At 55.9% G+C, this 14,868-nt stretch overlaps 2 protein-coding genes across 2 annotated transcripts in view; one reads left to right on the top strand and one right to left on the bottom strand.

Moving 5' to 3' along the window:
• The first annotated feature begins 376 nt into the window (after nt 1-376).
• RRAS (RAS related) lies at nt 377-4,752 on the top strand. The gene is made up of 6 exons (XM_079907557.1): nt 377-888; nt 2,804-2,891; nt 3,007-3,109; nt 3,187-3,295; nt 4,226-4,344; nt 4,421-4,752. Exons 1-6 carry the CDS (start codon nt 736-738, stop codon nt 4,503-4,505), a joined length of 657 nt encoding a protein of 218 aa, XP_079763683.1. The 5' UTR covers nt 377-735; the 3' UTR covers nt 4,506-4,752.
• A 2,018-nt stretch (nt 4,753-6,770) lies between these two features.
• The window catches only part of PRR12 (proline rich 12), a 29,337-nt gene continuing 21,239 nt past the window's right edge, over nt 6,771-14,868 (bottom strand). The window contains exons 10-14 of the mRNA XM_079907745.1: nt 12,645-12,770; nt 12,449-12,546; nt 10,576-10,722; nt 10,377-10,472; nt 6,771-10,214 (exon numbers count right to left, since the gene is read on the bottom strand). Coding sequence (XP_079763871.1) covers nt 10,068-10,214; nt 10,377-10,472; nt 10,576-10,722; nt 12,449-12,546; nt 12,645-12,770 — 614 coding nt within the window. The 3' untranslated portion in view covers nt 6,771-10,067. The remainder of the gene's footprint in view (nt 10,215-10,376; nt 10,473-10,575; nt 10,723-12,448; nt 12,547-12,644; nt 12,771-14,868) is intronic.

The raw sequence follows: 14,868 nt of genomic DNA, 5'->3' as shown, positions 1-14,868 counted from the left end.
ATCCCGGCTTGGGCGAACTGGCTCATGGATTAGGAATGCAGTGATCTCACGGCCCCTCCCTGCCCAGTTACCCGCTGTCCCCCCTCCAGGGCCCCATCTTCCCTCCCAGTCTGTCTTCCGCTTGGCTGGGACAGCGGGAACCGGAAACCTGGGTCCCTTAGCGGGCGGAGCCTGCAGCATCCAGCCCAGACGCCCGCGTTGGAAGCTTGGCTAGGATCCCAGGACGGAGGTTGAGCTACCCCTCAGGACTTGCTACTTTCTCGGAGCGCGCCTATATACGGCCGCGCGCGAGTCCGCGAGCTCCGCCTACTGGAACAAGGCCTCGGAGATGGTGCCCTGAGAAACTGCATCACGGGGTTCCTCATTTGCATAGCCCCACCCCGAGCTATCTTCCCGACCCATCGGGAAGAGAGAATGAGAGCTTATTAGCATATCCCCGCCCCCAGACGGCCGGCCAGCCGAGAGCGCGTGGCGCCGCTCGGGGTGAGCCCAGTTCTCTTATTAGCGTGTCCCCGCCCCATTTGGAATTCCCCTTCTCAGCGACCGCCGTTCCCCTACTCTTATTATCATAGCTCCTCCTTTTCCCTGGCCTTGCCTCCTTCTTAAGTGTCCCGAGATACTAGCCCTTCTTGCTGGAGTTCATGATTATGCAGTAGCCTTATTAGCGTGGCCCGCCCCTAGGCCCCGCCCGGCTCCCCCCCAGGCGGTAGCGGCGGCGGCGGCAGCGGTGGCGACATGAGCAGCGGGGCGGCGTCCGGGACAGGGCGGGGGCGGCCCCGGGGCGGGGGGCCGGGGCCCGGGGACCCCCCACCCAGCGAGACACACAAGCTGGTGGTCGTGGGCGGCGGCGGCGTGGGCAAGAGCGCGCTGACCATCCAGTTCATCCAGGTAGTGGGCCCTCACCCCGGGGGGGTGCCCCCGGGACCCAGAACTGAGCCCTTTGCGGGATCCCTGAGACCCCGGTTTCCCCTCGATCCATCACTGAAACCCTCCTGTGAGGCCTTCTAATCTTAAAAAAGTCCCCCTCAGATGTGACCCTGAGCCCCTCAGGGCCTCCACCCACTACATGAGGGACATTCCTCCTGTACTTGTATCTTGAGACCCACCACCCCTACCCCCAGTACCCAAGACCCCGCTTCCCTACTGATTTGACCGTGGGTGCCTCCTGGGAGCACTCTAAATCCAGAAGAGTCACCCCATCCAGACCCTAAGCACTCTCATGGGCCCCCACCCCCCTAGGTGTCGCCTTCCCCCAACCTTGAGCACCATCTCCCCCAAATCGCAGACCCAAACTTCCCCTCTGAGCTACCCAGAACCTGAGACAATGCCTGTGCCCGATGCCCTTGAGATTCCCTCAGTCTGGAATCTCCCCCAGGGACCTCCCCCAGAAACTGGAAATTATGCCCAGGCTTTGCCCCTGAGGCCCGTCTAGGACCACCCAGTCCTGAGAGAGGCACCCCAGACCTGAGAGGTTTCAAAAAGATCCCGCCCCTTGGCCATTCCAGAGAACTCTAAGACCCCAAGTTCTGGGGTTCCCCTATCTCACCAGACCCAGACCCCCACCCTTCCCCAAGGAAAACCCACCACTCCTCCATCTTGAGTTTTCCTCCACTCCGATTCCCCGAGCCCCTCTCTGAAACTCTGCCTAGCCCCCAAATCATCTCCATGGAGTAAGTCCCCAGATTCTTGACACCCCTAGAAAGACCTGCTCCTTGAGAGTTTCTCTGATATCTTAAATGTATCTCAGGGTCTTTAAGATTCTCTAGACTCTATAGTCTATGACAAACCTCCCAAATGCTCCCAAGGCCCCAGTTTTCACCCCTGAGCTTCTCCTGATGTATTTTGCAGATACACCCCTAATCCCCCCAGGGCCAAGCACCCCCGCTAACAGGCAGGATGCAGCCTGCAGACCCCCAGCTGCCAAGTCACCACTTCTCTCCTGAAAATCCACCCCTGCCCAGGAAACTTCCACCCCATTCCCGAGGGAAATCCTCCCACCTCAGAAAAACCCTAGAAAGGTGTCCGCTACTGAGATGCTACCACAGAGGCCCCCCCGCTCAAGAGACCCCAGCCAGCACCTGCAAGGGAGCCCCTGTCTGTGTAAAGAAATGCCCCAGCCCTGGGCCCCTTGCACCCAGGGGCAGACCCAAAGCTGGCCCAAAGCCTGGCTGGAGGCGGGCAGGAAGGGAGGGGCCCGGCCTGCGGGCGGGGCAGCTTCTCCGCAGCCGGATTGGAACCGGGACCTTCCCCTGGGAGGAGACACTGGAAGCTGCCCGAAGAGGAGGAGGGGGAGGGGGAGGAGGAGAAGGAGGAAGAAGAAGAAAAAAAAAGAGGGAAGAGAAAGAGGAGGAGGAGGGAGAGCTATAGACAGCAAGGTATTCTGGGCAACAGTGGCTCTCAATAACTGAGCACCTAGTATGCCCAGGGGATATATTAAATACTGAACAGGGATTTTCCCTGAATCTCACAAACAGTGGATTAAGCCTAGTGCTATTTTTATCCTCATTTTCCAAATGAGAAAACTGAGGTTCAGAGAGGGGAAGTGATTCGTTCAATGCCACATAGCCAGGATTGTAATCATGATGTGGGAAATGTACTTTATACCAGAAAAACAGGACCACGAGACAGAGACAGGAGCCTGGGGAGGGCCATGGGAAGGGACAGAAACCCAGAGAGAGGGAGACAGACTCAAAAGAGGGGAAGAGACCCAGAAGGGGGGCCGAGAAAGTCGGGGCTCAGAGGCAGGGCTACATCACCTCTGCTGGGACACTGCAGTAAAAGTGTCCTCTTCCCACCCCACCAGTCTTACTTCGTGTCTGACTACGACCCCACTATTGAAGACTCCTACACGAAGATCTGCATGGTGGATGGCGTCCCAGCCCGGCTAGACAGTGAGGACGGCAGGGGAGATGGTGGGAGGGGGAGTGGCAGGGCTGAAGGCTTGGGGGGAGGTGGGTGGCTGGAGGGACCCTCGTCCCCACAGAGGCCCCTCTCCCCTCCCTGCAGTTCTGGACACCGCTGGCCAGGAGGAGTTCGGTGCTATGCGGGAACAGTACATGCGCGCCGGCCATGGCTTCCTGCTGGTGTTTGCCATTAATGACCGGCAGAGGTGAGAGTGACGGGGGGTAGGGAGCAGGGGGGGCGCTGGGGGTGAGCAGCTGTCTGGACCTCTGGCTTCATCCGCAGTTTCAACGAGGTGGGCAAGCTCTTCACGCAGATCCTCCGAGTCAAGGACCGAGATGACTTTCCCATCGTGTTGGTCGGGAACAAGGCAGATCTGGAGACACAGCGCCAGGTCTGGGACACCCCCCCCACCCCCACCCCCCGCCGCGAACGACTGGACCTCATCTCAGTCTGGGAGGCTCCTTCTGGTGCACCTCCTGAGACTCCTCATGTCAGGATCCTCCTCTGGCTCCCTCGGTCCACTGTCACACACCCCACTAGACGTGTTGCCCCACCTTGGACCTTCTGAGTCCACAGCGTTGCACACAGGCGTTCTCAGGAGAGGTAGCTGGATGGAAAAAAAGGGCACCTCCCCCAGGGTCAACCAGCCCCAATGTTCTGTCCTGTCCCCTCCTCTTGTTCCTACCTGGACCCTGGCCTCAGCCTCCTGTTTCTCCCCGCCAGTCAACCTCTCACTCTGGCTGCCCCTCCCCTGCTCACAGCCCTCCCATGGCTCCCCAGCACCCCAGCTCTGCCACCTGGCCTTTGATGCCCTCCATGATCTTGTCCTTTCCTTTCTCTGTTCTCACCATTTCCCTATACACACAGACTCTGTGATTTTCACACAGAACTCGTCTTTTCGATTAAGCCTTTGGGGATTTCCACCCTTTGGGACTTTGCTTGGGCCTCTGCTGGGAACACCCTGACTTTTCTGTTTCTCTGACAACTCGGTTGCAGGAGAAGGTCTCTGGAGCCCTCCCCGATTCCTTACTTAGATGGCGCCCAGCTAACCCCCTGGGCATCTCCGCCAGGACCTTCCTGGACGTTTTCCTCTTCTCTTGGGCCCCAGTTAGAGCACACAGTGTGTCTTTCTGCCTCCCCCAGCTGGGACCAGCCTTTTGGGTGGCACCAGGCGGCATGTGGGACCTTAGTTCCCCCACCAGGGATGGAACCTGGGCCCCCTGCATTGAGAGCGAGGAGCCTTAACCACTGGACCACCAGGGAAGTCCCTGGGACCAGCCTTGAAAGCAGGGACCTGACTCCTCCGTGTCCCACGCCCCAGGTCCCCCGATCCGAAGCCTCCACCTTCAGCGCCTCCCACCACGTGGCCTACTTCGAGGCCTCAGCCAAACTGCGCCTCAATGTGGACGAGGCCTTCGAGCAGCTGGTGCGGGCCGTCCGGTGAGCAGTGCGCCCTTGCCGTCGTCCTCCACCACCCCCCTCCCTGCGGCCCAAACTCACCAGCCTCTTCCCGCAGGAAGTACCAGGAACAAGAGCTCCCGCCCTGCCCTCCCAGCGCCCCCAGGAAGAAGGACGGGGGTTGCCCCTGCGTCCTCCTGTAGGGACGGGAGAGGAGCAACCGGCACGAGCTCTCGGGACCAGCCGCCCTCGCCGAGCTTCTTTCCCCATCTGGGTCTCCCAGGAACACTACACTCCCACCCGTGATTCCTGGCCTCCTCCAGGGGCCATCACCACTGTGTGCCTTCTGCCACCGCCTCCTTCCCCCACCCGAGCCCCAGGGTGAGGGCTCCCAGGCATCCGGGTCACTGCTGTATATAACTCCCCTCCCCCAGAGAAATAAACGTCACTGCCAAGGTCAGGAGGTGCTTTTTAAAAAGGGAAAAGGGCAGGGGAGGTGGGTGAACTCGGGCTGCGCAGACACGCTAAAGTCTCTCTCCACGGACCACCATCCGCCGAGAACCATTGGACCCTTTGCTTGGGGAGGGACGGGGGATATACAGAACAAGCCAAGCTAGGCGTCTGAACCCCCAATTCCACTCCAACAGCACGACTGCACCCTTTTCTGTTTTTGTGGGCATTTTGTTGGGATGAAGATTAACATTTGAGGGAGGACTTCCCTGACAGTCCAGCGGTTAAGACTCCGCGCTTCCACTGCAGGGGTCGCAGGTTCGATCCCTGGTGGGGAAACTTAAGATTCCACATGCAGCCTGAAGTACTAACGTCTGAAAAACACATTCCCCTCCCCCCCCCCCGGAAAGCTCTAGAACTGCAACCTTTCAGTCTGGCAGCTGGAAGCTACATGTGGCTATTTAAATTTAACTTAAATAAAATTTTAAAACTCGGTTCCTGAATCACACTAGCCACATTTCAAGAGCTCAGTATTCACATGTGGCTCAGCAGCTCCCCGAACGGGCAGGGCAAGTATACAACAGTCTCATTATTGCCGAAAGGTCTATGGGACAGTGGTGTTCTAGGAGGTTTTGGGATCTTGGAGACAGGCAGCAACTGCTACAAACCCTGCCCACCTGCTTCCCACCTCCAATGTATATTGAGAAAGACGTTTTGGCTGCAAGAGGGAGAAGGGACAGGTGGGCTGGTGTCCAAGCAGCCGACCGGCAAGTTCTGTTCCAGAAAGTTCTCAGTTGGGCTGACATCTGAGTCTAAACCCTGAATTTAACTGGAGGCCGGTGTGGACGCACCCCATTTGAGCCTCTCTCCTGGGGGGGCCTGAAATGTAGGGCATCTTAAGGCCACCGCAGATAAGGTGACAACACACTTCAATTTGAGAATCAGGGCCCCCAATTCTGTACTCTAGTTGCTAACCTGGAAGGCTGGAGCCGGAACTGGAGACCACCACTCCCCTATCTTCCAGGCCCATCTGACAGGCCACCTTTGAGCTCCAACACCTACTCGACACACCAGGCCAGAAATCTCAGCCAAGATGTCCCCGTGCCCCGGAACTCTGGCCTCCACCTTATAACTGTCACCAGTCAGTGATCTGCTCCCACACCCCTACATCTGCTTAGTCCCAACAGAATCTCCGGGCCTCGATCCCAAAATATTCCCTTCACACCCACCCCAGAACCCGCTTTCTGGTTCTAGGGTAGACAATGACCCTGCGTGGCCGCAGCAGCAGGCTGCCTGGGTTCAAATCTGGCGCTGCCCCCTCCCATCTGAGTGCCTTTGGGCAGGTGTGTCTCAGTCTTCTCATCTGTAAAGAGGGGCTGACCACAGAGCCACTTCCCAGAGCCAGAGGCCTTTAGGAGCCCGATCTGCAACTAGAGAATGAAAGCAGCGCCTGGGACATACTAAATGCCCAGGAGCAATGACGGAGGCCCCACTGTTCTCCTGCCCCAGAACCATGAATGTCCCTCTGTATTCCAGATTAGAACAATGATTAGCTAAATATCCCTTTCCGGGTTTCATTATCGCAGAATCCTTGGCCTGGGTTCAACCTTCCGCCCTGGGAATAAGCGTGGCTCAGCTACATTGTGCTGCGTGTTCACCCTCCACCCACCGCCCCCAGAAGCTCTGTGCAGTGGGGGCCCTCCCCTGTGGGATGGGGATGTTTTTTTTTATCAGCTCCCAGATAAGATCTGACATCTCTACCTAAGCCCCAGCCAGGGGTGAGGAGCTCTCAACAGGAACCAGCGAGTCCCAGGCCAACTTCTCTCTCCCCAGGGTCCCACCGCTGACATGCCGCAAGCAGAAGGCCTGAGTCTTTTCTGCACTGTCTAATGGGGCTAAGTTCTTGGCCGGGACACCCCATTTCTCAGAGGACCTAGAGGCACTCTGAGGAGGTGACGAAAGCTACCGCTTGCCCCTAAAAAAGGCACACATACAAAACCCACATGACAGCTGGCGGGCCATTTTTGGAAGGTTTGCAGTCACCACCATGCCAAAGCTCATCAGACAACAGCAAAGAGGCTGGGATGGCCCCGTTGGCATCTCCCTAGGTTACGTGTACGCCTGTGAGTCTCTGGTTCCTGCCCTCCCCTGGGCCTGGCAGTGCTTGTCAAAATTCCAAGTCTCTTGGGATTTTAATGTCCCTCTCTTTATCCATCTTTGTCGTCCTCTGCCTCTCCCCCCTCCTGCCATCTCTTGGACCTCCACCAAGCCCCCCAGGGTCTCCTGCTACGGGTAACAGCAGCTAAGCGTTGAACAGCACTTCAAACGAATTGTTTTCCTTTGTCTTGACAAAAGCCCATTTTACAGATGACAAAGCTGACGACAGAAGCTGTCATCCAACTCAGTCTGGTCAGTGCTGGAGCTGAGATTCAAATTTGGTAAACTGAATTCCAAAGGCCAACCACAAGGTTATTCTGTCCCCAAAGGGATGCTATTGTCCCCACAAGTCACTTCCTGAGCACATTATCCAATTTCTGCCCTGGATCTCTAACCTGGGACAATCCTGGAACCTTTGGCTCCAATATAACATCCCAGTCCAGAGACTTGAACATGCCACTCCCTCTCAGAGGGTGCATTCGTGATGTGCTACAAGCCAGAGTTCAAGGACGTTAATGACTCATCTTTACTCTAGAAAGTGAATGGCCCATCATTCACTCCCTTGTGGTCCTCAAATGCTACTATCACTCCTCTGACCTGTAAAACCAGGGCTCTAGAATTGATAACATTGGTCATGGTCTAGCCAATATCCAAGGTTCTAGAACAGGGGTTCTTCCTCAGTTTCACCCAGAAGAATCTAGAACGCTGATGATCCACTCCCTTTTTTTTTTAATATTTACTTGGTTGCACTGGGTCTTAGTTGTGCAACTTGCCCGCTCCTTAGTTGTGGCATGCAAACTCTCAGTTGCGGCATGCATGTGGGATCTAGTTCCCTGACCAGGGATCGAACCTGAGCCCCCTGCATTGGGAGTGTGGAGTCTTAACCACTGCACCACCAGGGAAGTCCCTGATGATCCACCCTTAAATCTCATGTTTGGTCTTTACCTACTGACCAGCCATCTTCAATGCTAAGTCCAGAGTTCAAGAATACCAATGGTGGGCTTCCCTGGTGGCGCAGTGGTTGAGAGTCTGCCTGCCGATGCAGGGGACACGGGTTCGTGCCCCGGTCCGGGAAGATCCCACATCCCACATGCCGCGGAGCGTCTGGAGCCTGTGCTCCGCAACGGGAGAGGCCACAACAGTGTGAGGCCCGAGTACTGCAAAAAAAGAATACCAATGGTCTATCTTTGAGGATGTGTCCAGACTCTAGAACAAGGGCTTACTCACTACCTTACAGGCTGGGTTCTAGTAGACTGCCAGTTGACCTCCACACTTTCTTTTTTGACTGCACTGTGTAGCTTGAGGATCTTAGTTTCCCAACCAGGGATTGAACCCAGGCCACTGCAGTGAAAGCACCAAGTCCTAACCATTGGACCACCAGGTAATTCCCAACCTCCAAATTTTTAACACCCTTATTCTAGAACATTGTTCCTCAAACTTGAATGTATGGTAGAATCCTCCCAGGATTTTATTAAAAAATGGGTTCTGACTCAATAGAGCTGAGAAACAGCCCACGAGTCTGCATCTCCACAAGCTCTTCAAGGACTCTAAGAAGGCATGAGAAGACAGAAATCCACATTCAACTCTGCAGGCCGACCTCTAAAATGCCAATCCACTCGTGACCTGGTAGTTTCACGGTTTGAGAACAGAGACCCACCCTCAAGCCTATCTCAGGGAGCCAAGAGAAAGCTGCTTAACTCCCAACACCCATCACTGCCTGTGCTGGTTTAAAAATACACCCCCAAATTCATATTCTTTTCCCTTCACGAAGCAGACCTTGATTCCCCTCGAGTGTATGCTGGGCTTAATGACCCTCCTCTAATGAAGAGTATGGCAGAAGCAATGGTGTACAATGGCCGAGATTAGGACATAAAGATTGAGTGGCTTCCTCCTTGCTCTCTCCCCTCACTCACTCACTCTGGGGGAAGCAGCTGCCATGTCTGGAAGACTCTCAAGCCACCGCCACCCTATGGCGCGGTCCACATGGCAAGTAACTGAGGCCTCCAGCCAAGAGCCACCTTAAAAGTACATCCTTCAACCCCAGTCAAATCCATGATGACTGCACCCTCACGACTGACCTCAGGCCAGTACCACCCAGCTAACCTGCTCCCAAATTCCTGACCCTCAGAAACCCGATGATGGTAACTGTTTGTTGTTTTCAAGTTATTAAGTTTTGGGGTGGGCTGATTTGTTACACAGCAAGACACAATGGATACAATGACCCCAGCCCAACCACATCCCAGGGCTCCAGAATCCAGACCTTCTGCCCATGCCACCCCCTGGCCCCCCAACATGCCGCAGGACAGAGGCACTCCAGCCAGCCGATAAAGTGTTTGCCGTCGGGTTTTCGTTTGGCTGGTTGTGTGTACACAGTGTATACAAGTTGAGTTGTACAGAAGCCCAAGAAAGAGCAAGAGACAAAGGGTGGTGGGGAGACGGGAGCAGAGGGGTTAGAGAGAGGGAGGAGGGGAGAAGAGACCGATAAAAAATAGAACCACATCCAGATGACAATGGGATGGGGGCGGGGGGGGGGGCAGACACAGACAAATCGCAGTAGAAAAGGAGTGGGAGGGGCAAAGAGAGGGGACCCTTCTCCCCCCTCCACCTCCCCAGCCCCCTGCCCTAGGTATCTACAATAAATAAGATTAAAAATAATTAACAAGATGTGTTTTCCCCCTCCCACCCGACACCAAATGCCCTGGGGAGGGAATGGCCTTTAGCAAAGATCTTGGCCTGTGAGGGGGGGATTGGGGGGAAGGGGTCCCCCAGCTCTCCGAAGCCGCCCCGCCCCCCTCAACCATACATAGACTTTTCCTATACATTATGTACAAGGTGGAGGGGGCTGGGGCTATGCCAGGGAGGGGGGATTGGGGCAAGGTGGGGGAGGGAAACCGTTACTAAATAGACATTTATACATATATATAAATAATTTCTCTGTACACCGGACAGTGGGAGGAATGGGAGGGAGTGGAGAGGGCTTGGGAGATGGGGGGAGTCGAACTTTGAACCCTGTCCTGTGGGGGCAGCATGGACACACCCTGACCAATGACCCCCCCACCCCACCCCAGCGATGGGGCCCAGGGGTTAGCTCCTGAGGGCACAGTTCTGTCCCAATTCTCGGTTTATGGAGGAGGTGGCCCCCCCAAGCCAGGGTGGGGTCACCCACAGCGGCTGTGGGCCTGTGCTTGGGCCAGCAGGTCGCTGAAGGAGTCAAACAGCTGTTCCAGCCATGGCTGGTTCCGCATGCACTGCTGGACCACCTCCTCTTGGCCCAGGTCCTCAGCGCCGCCCTCGATGGCCAGGGTCTGCAGGGGGGTTAAACATGGAGCTGGGGTGGGAAGAGGCTGGGGGCCTAGGGATCAGTGTCCCAGGGAGAGGGGGGCTGGGAGCTGGACTCCTGGGTCCAGGGGGGAGCCTGCGATGGCTTGAATCCCAGGGTGACCCGTGCGGGGCGTGGGTGGGCTCACCTGGTCCCGGCAGCGCAGGAAGGTGTGGTACTTATAGTGGTGGAGTGAATGGTAGAGCGTGTAGTATCCCGACTTGTCCAGCTCAACCTTGAACTCCTGGGCAGGTGAAGCGGAGAAGCCTCAGCCTCCCCGCTCAGCGCCGGGCGGCCCCGCCCCCGCGCCCCGCCCCCGGCCCCGCCCCTCCCGGGCTCCGCCGCACCTGGGCTCTGACCACGCTCCTCTTGAGCTTGCTGAGCGTCTTGCGGTTGTAGGGCTCCCCGGCCGGCCGCAGACGCACGGCCCCCTCCTCTGGGGAACCCTCCCCACTCTGCTCCACTTGCAGCTGGGGGAACGTGTGCAGGGCGTCCTGCGGGAATCCAAGGGGTCAGGGGGACCTCCCTGGACCCGCACACCCCAGACCCACCCCCCAGTTCTCAGATCCCATGTGATCAGACGCCTCAGTTTCCCCCAGGAAACTGCAGATCAGGAAAGACACTTGGGAGTCTCGGTTTCCTCAAAGGCCAGGGGAAGCCTAGGCCTGTCTGGTGACCCTTATAATGTGTTTTGTGGCCCGGCCCAAGATTCTCCGAGACACCTAACATCCTGCCCAGGATTCCAGAGCCACCATCACCTCCTACAAAAATTCTAAGAGTCAGCCTGAAATCCAGAATCCCTAGAGCCAGGCTAACGTCCATCCCAGAATTACAATACCAGACTCATATTCCACCCCATAATGCTCAGACCTAACCTAATGTTCTACAGTGGAATTTTTTTTTTTTTTTGGGGGGGGGGGGGTGGCACACGACGCAGCTTGTGGGATCCTAGTTCACCGACCAGGGATCAAACCCGCGCCCTCGGCATTGAAAATGCGGAGTCCTAACCACTGGACCACCAGGTAATTCCCATTACAGTGGAATTCCTAACTCCAGCGTAATATCCTACCCCCCTTCTCAGAGCCAGATGAACAGTCAATCCCAAGATTCTCAGAGGCATCCTAACATCCCACGAAGAATTCCAGAACCAGATTAACGTTTTATCCCATGTTTTCATAGTCAGACTAACATCCCAGCAAGAATTTTCAGAGCTGGCCTAAAATCCATTCCAGAATTCTGAGCCATCCTAACATTTTACCCCCCCTTCCGCCCCAGTTCTCAGCACCACATTAACATCTCCATCAGAATTCTCAAAACCAAATTAATGTTCTCTCCCAGAATTCTCGGAGCCACCGTGATATCCCATCCCAGAAGGGAAATTACATAGATGACTTCGGATTCGAGCCTGAGATTCGAAGAGCCTGAATTACGTCGACAGAGAAGCCATCAGAATCCACTCAACGGGGACTTCCCTGGTGGTGCAGTGGTTAAGAATCCACCTGCCAATGCAGGGGACACGGGTTGGAGCCCTGGTCCGGGAAGATCCCACATGCCGCAGAGCAACTAAGCCCGTGCGCCACAACTACTGAGCCTGCGCTCTAGAGCCCGTGAGCCACAACTACCGAGCCCGCGCACCACAACTATTGAAGCCGGCACACCTAGAGCCCGTGCTCTGCAACAAGAGAAGCCACCGCAATGAGAAGCTCGCGAGCCACAACGAAGAGTAGTCCCAGCTTGCCGCAACTAGAGAAAGCCCGCGTGCAGCAACGAAGACCCAACACAGCCAAAAATAAATAAATAAAATAAATAAATTTATTAAAAAAATAAAAACTCTATTCTACAAAAAAAAAAAAAATCCACTCAACGCTCTGCCCCAGAGCGAGCCCTGGGTCCAGGCCCTAGTCCACCTTTTGTCCCCAAACTTGTACTCCACAACCACGCTCTGCTGGGCCTGCCTAGCAGCCCATCCCAGACCTTGACAATGACCCCGCCGCGCGATCCCAGCTCGCCTCCATCTGTGCTTGCAGGACTGCTGGGAACCCAGAGACTCCCTCCAGACAGCCCGGCCTCCACTACTCTCCTGGCCAAGCCCGACCCTTCCAACGATCGCCCTTCCAGGGCCTGATGCTCTGGGGACCAGCGCAGTGGCTGACATGCACATGTCTCCTCTGTGCCTGAGCTCTGGGCCCCAGACGCCACAGGCCAAGCCCCCCCAAGCACCTGCAGGGCTGGGCTCAGCGACAGCCGCTTTAGGACTTTCTTCTTGTGCTCATTCAGGAGGCCATCGATCTTCCGCATGGGCGGGAGGTACAGCTCGTCTGAAAGGCAAGACAGGGTATCAGAAGAGATGCAGCCTCACGATGTATGGGAGGCAAAGGAGGGGTAGGGGGCTCTGGGCCCCCAAGCCTCTGCTCACCATGTGTGTCCTCCAGGGCCTGGATCATATCCGGGTCGAGTGCCGTGCTCACCAGCATCTCCACATAGCTCCGGTACATCTCCCGCATCGCCCGGGTCTTCAGCAGACGCCCAGGTACTGCCCGCTCTGGGGGAAGAAAGGGAGACATGGCCCATCATTCCAACTTTCTCCAAGGCCGCCTGTGTGGCAGACAGTATTCTAAGCTCCAGGGACCAGGAGAGAAATCCCTACCCTCAGTGAGGTCCACGTCCACTGGGGAAGACTCCCCAACACCAGGACAATATACTCTAACGGTGAATCACAGGTACCGTAATGAGCTCAGCCTGGCAAGTCGGGGAAGGCGATTAAAGGTCACACACACGCTGAGCCTTGAGTGATAGGAAAGAGTATTCCAGGCCGGTGACCACTGTGTTTGATTAGTTTAGTGTAGCTTCAGTAAAGTCTAAAGAAGCAGCAGAGTTGGTTTCCAAACCAGTGAATCAGGTCTGAGAGATCAGGTCACAAAAGGCAAGACTGAGGAAGGAGATGGGAGCTGAGACTGCACAAGTCAGGGCAGGCCAGACCATGTGAGGCCTCTGAGATGAGGTAGAAAGGGGAGGGCCTTTTTTAGGGAGGGGTACTAGGGAGCCATGGGAGAGCTATGAGCAGGGACGGGCGAAGGTAAGTGGAGAGAGACCACTCCAAGGCCAGGGGATGGATCAGAGGGATGAGACCAGAGGCCAGGGCAATGGACCAGATGAGAAAGGATGAGGCTGGGCCAGGGCTGGAGGATCAGGATACATAGATTGAGGGGCAGGAGGGCCAGCATCTGAGCTAGGGCTGTGGGAAGGAGCAGAGGGGATGGGGGCAGTCAGGGCCGGAGGGGTAGGGCTGGGGGCTTCCTTGCAGCAGAGGTGAGGGAGGGTCTGGCCTGGTGACTTGGTTGCCAGTGGGGCTGTGTCCGAGATAGAGAAGCTAGGACCAGCTCGGTGGGTCTGGAAGGAGGGAGTTGCTGGGGCGTAGGCCTGGAAGGTGGCAGGGAGAAGAAATGAGTCTGAGGCTCACGGAATTTGTGGGAGCTTGCCAAGTGAGAGATATGGAACGCCAAGCAATGAGGCCAAGGACGGGACTCTTTTTTTTTTTTTTTTGGTCCGTGCCACGTGGCTTGGGGGATCGTAGTACCCTGACCAGGGATCAAACACAGGCCCTGGCAGTGAAAGCGCTGAGTTCTAACTACTGGACCACCAGGGAACTCTCCAAGGATGGGACTGGAGGGACAGCCACCAGAAACTCAAGAAGGAGCATCAGGGAGAAAAGAGAAGCAGGAGGGCCACGTGTGGGAAGACCCCAAAACATCCTTTAGGAAAAGGCACGAGAAATGTCCACTTGATTTACCCACATGGACGGTCCTTACTGACAGCTGTTTCAAGAGGCCAGAGTGACCATTTAGCCGTGGGAGTCAGACCCCATCAAGCCTCTGCCTGAACCCTCCTAAGGCTCCTGTCTCACTCGTGATAAAATCCTGCCAGTGGGGCCACAAAGCCTCAGGACCCTTGTCTCTCCAAGCTGTGCTCCTGTTCCTTCTCTGGCCTCACTTCTTCCAGCCGCTGGCCTCTTTCCTGATCCTCAGACATACCCAGTCCATAATGTTCTCTCTCCCAAAGTCACACCACCCCAACCCTGTTGCATTCGGATCTCTGCTCCAATGTCACTTCCAGAAGCCTTCTGCAACTCCCCCTTCCCCTGCAAATATCACCCAGGATCCCGCCTGGATCCTCTTTACTGGATTTATTTTTCTCTACTGCCTTTAATCCGACCCAGCCTTACACCGATGACTTTTCATATTGTTTTGTGTTCTATTACATAACATATTTATCTGATTAACTCCCCCACTGAGACTGTAAGCTCCCACGAGGATACATGTTTTTGTCTTTTCTGTTTACTGCTGGAACCCTCAGTTCATGGCACATAGTATGTGCTCAATTAACACCTGCAGAAAGGGGCTGAGGAAGCCAGATGAGAGTGAACTAAAGGAAGGGGGAGACGGAACATCACTGCAGCCTCTTTCTAGAACTTTCATTGTGCATCTAAGAAAGGGGAGACATCAGGTTCTGGCACATGGAGGATCATCAGTCTTGGACCAGCAGGAGGGCTGGTTCTGAGACCTCCTGGTCTGGGCGGAACCTTCAGGGCATCCAGACGTTGAGTCAGGCTCATCCTGCCCAGGAGGGGCTCCTGGTCAAAT

Source organism: Stenella coeruleoalba (assembly GCF_951394435.1).
Source record: "Stenella coeruleoalba genome assembly, chromosome: 20".
NCBI classification, from domain to species: Eukaryota; Metazoa; Chordata; class Mammalia; order Artiodactyla; family Delphinidae; genus Stenella; species Stenella coeruleoalba.
This window is presented reverse-complemented; position numbering and strand designations above follow the sequence as displayed.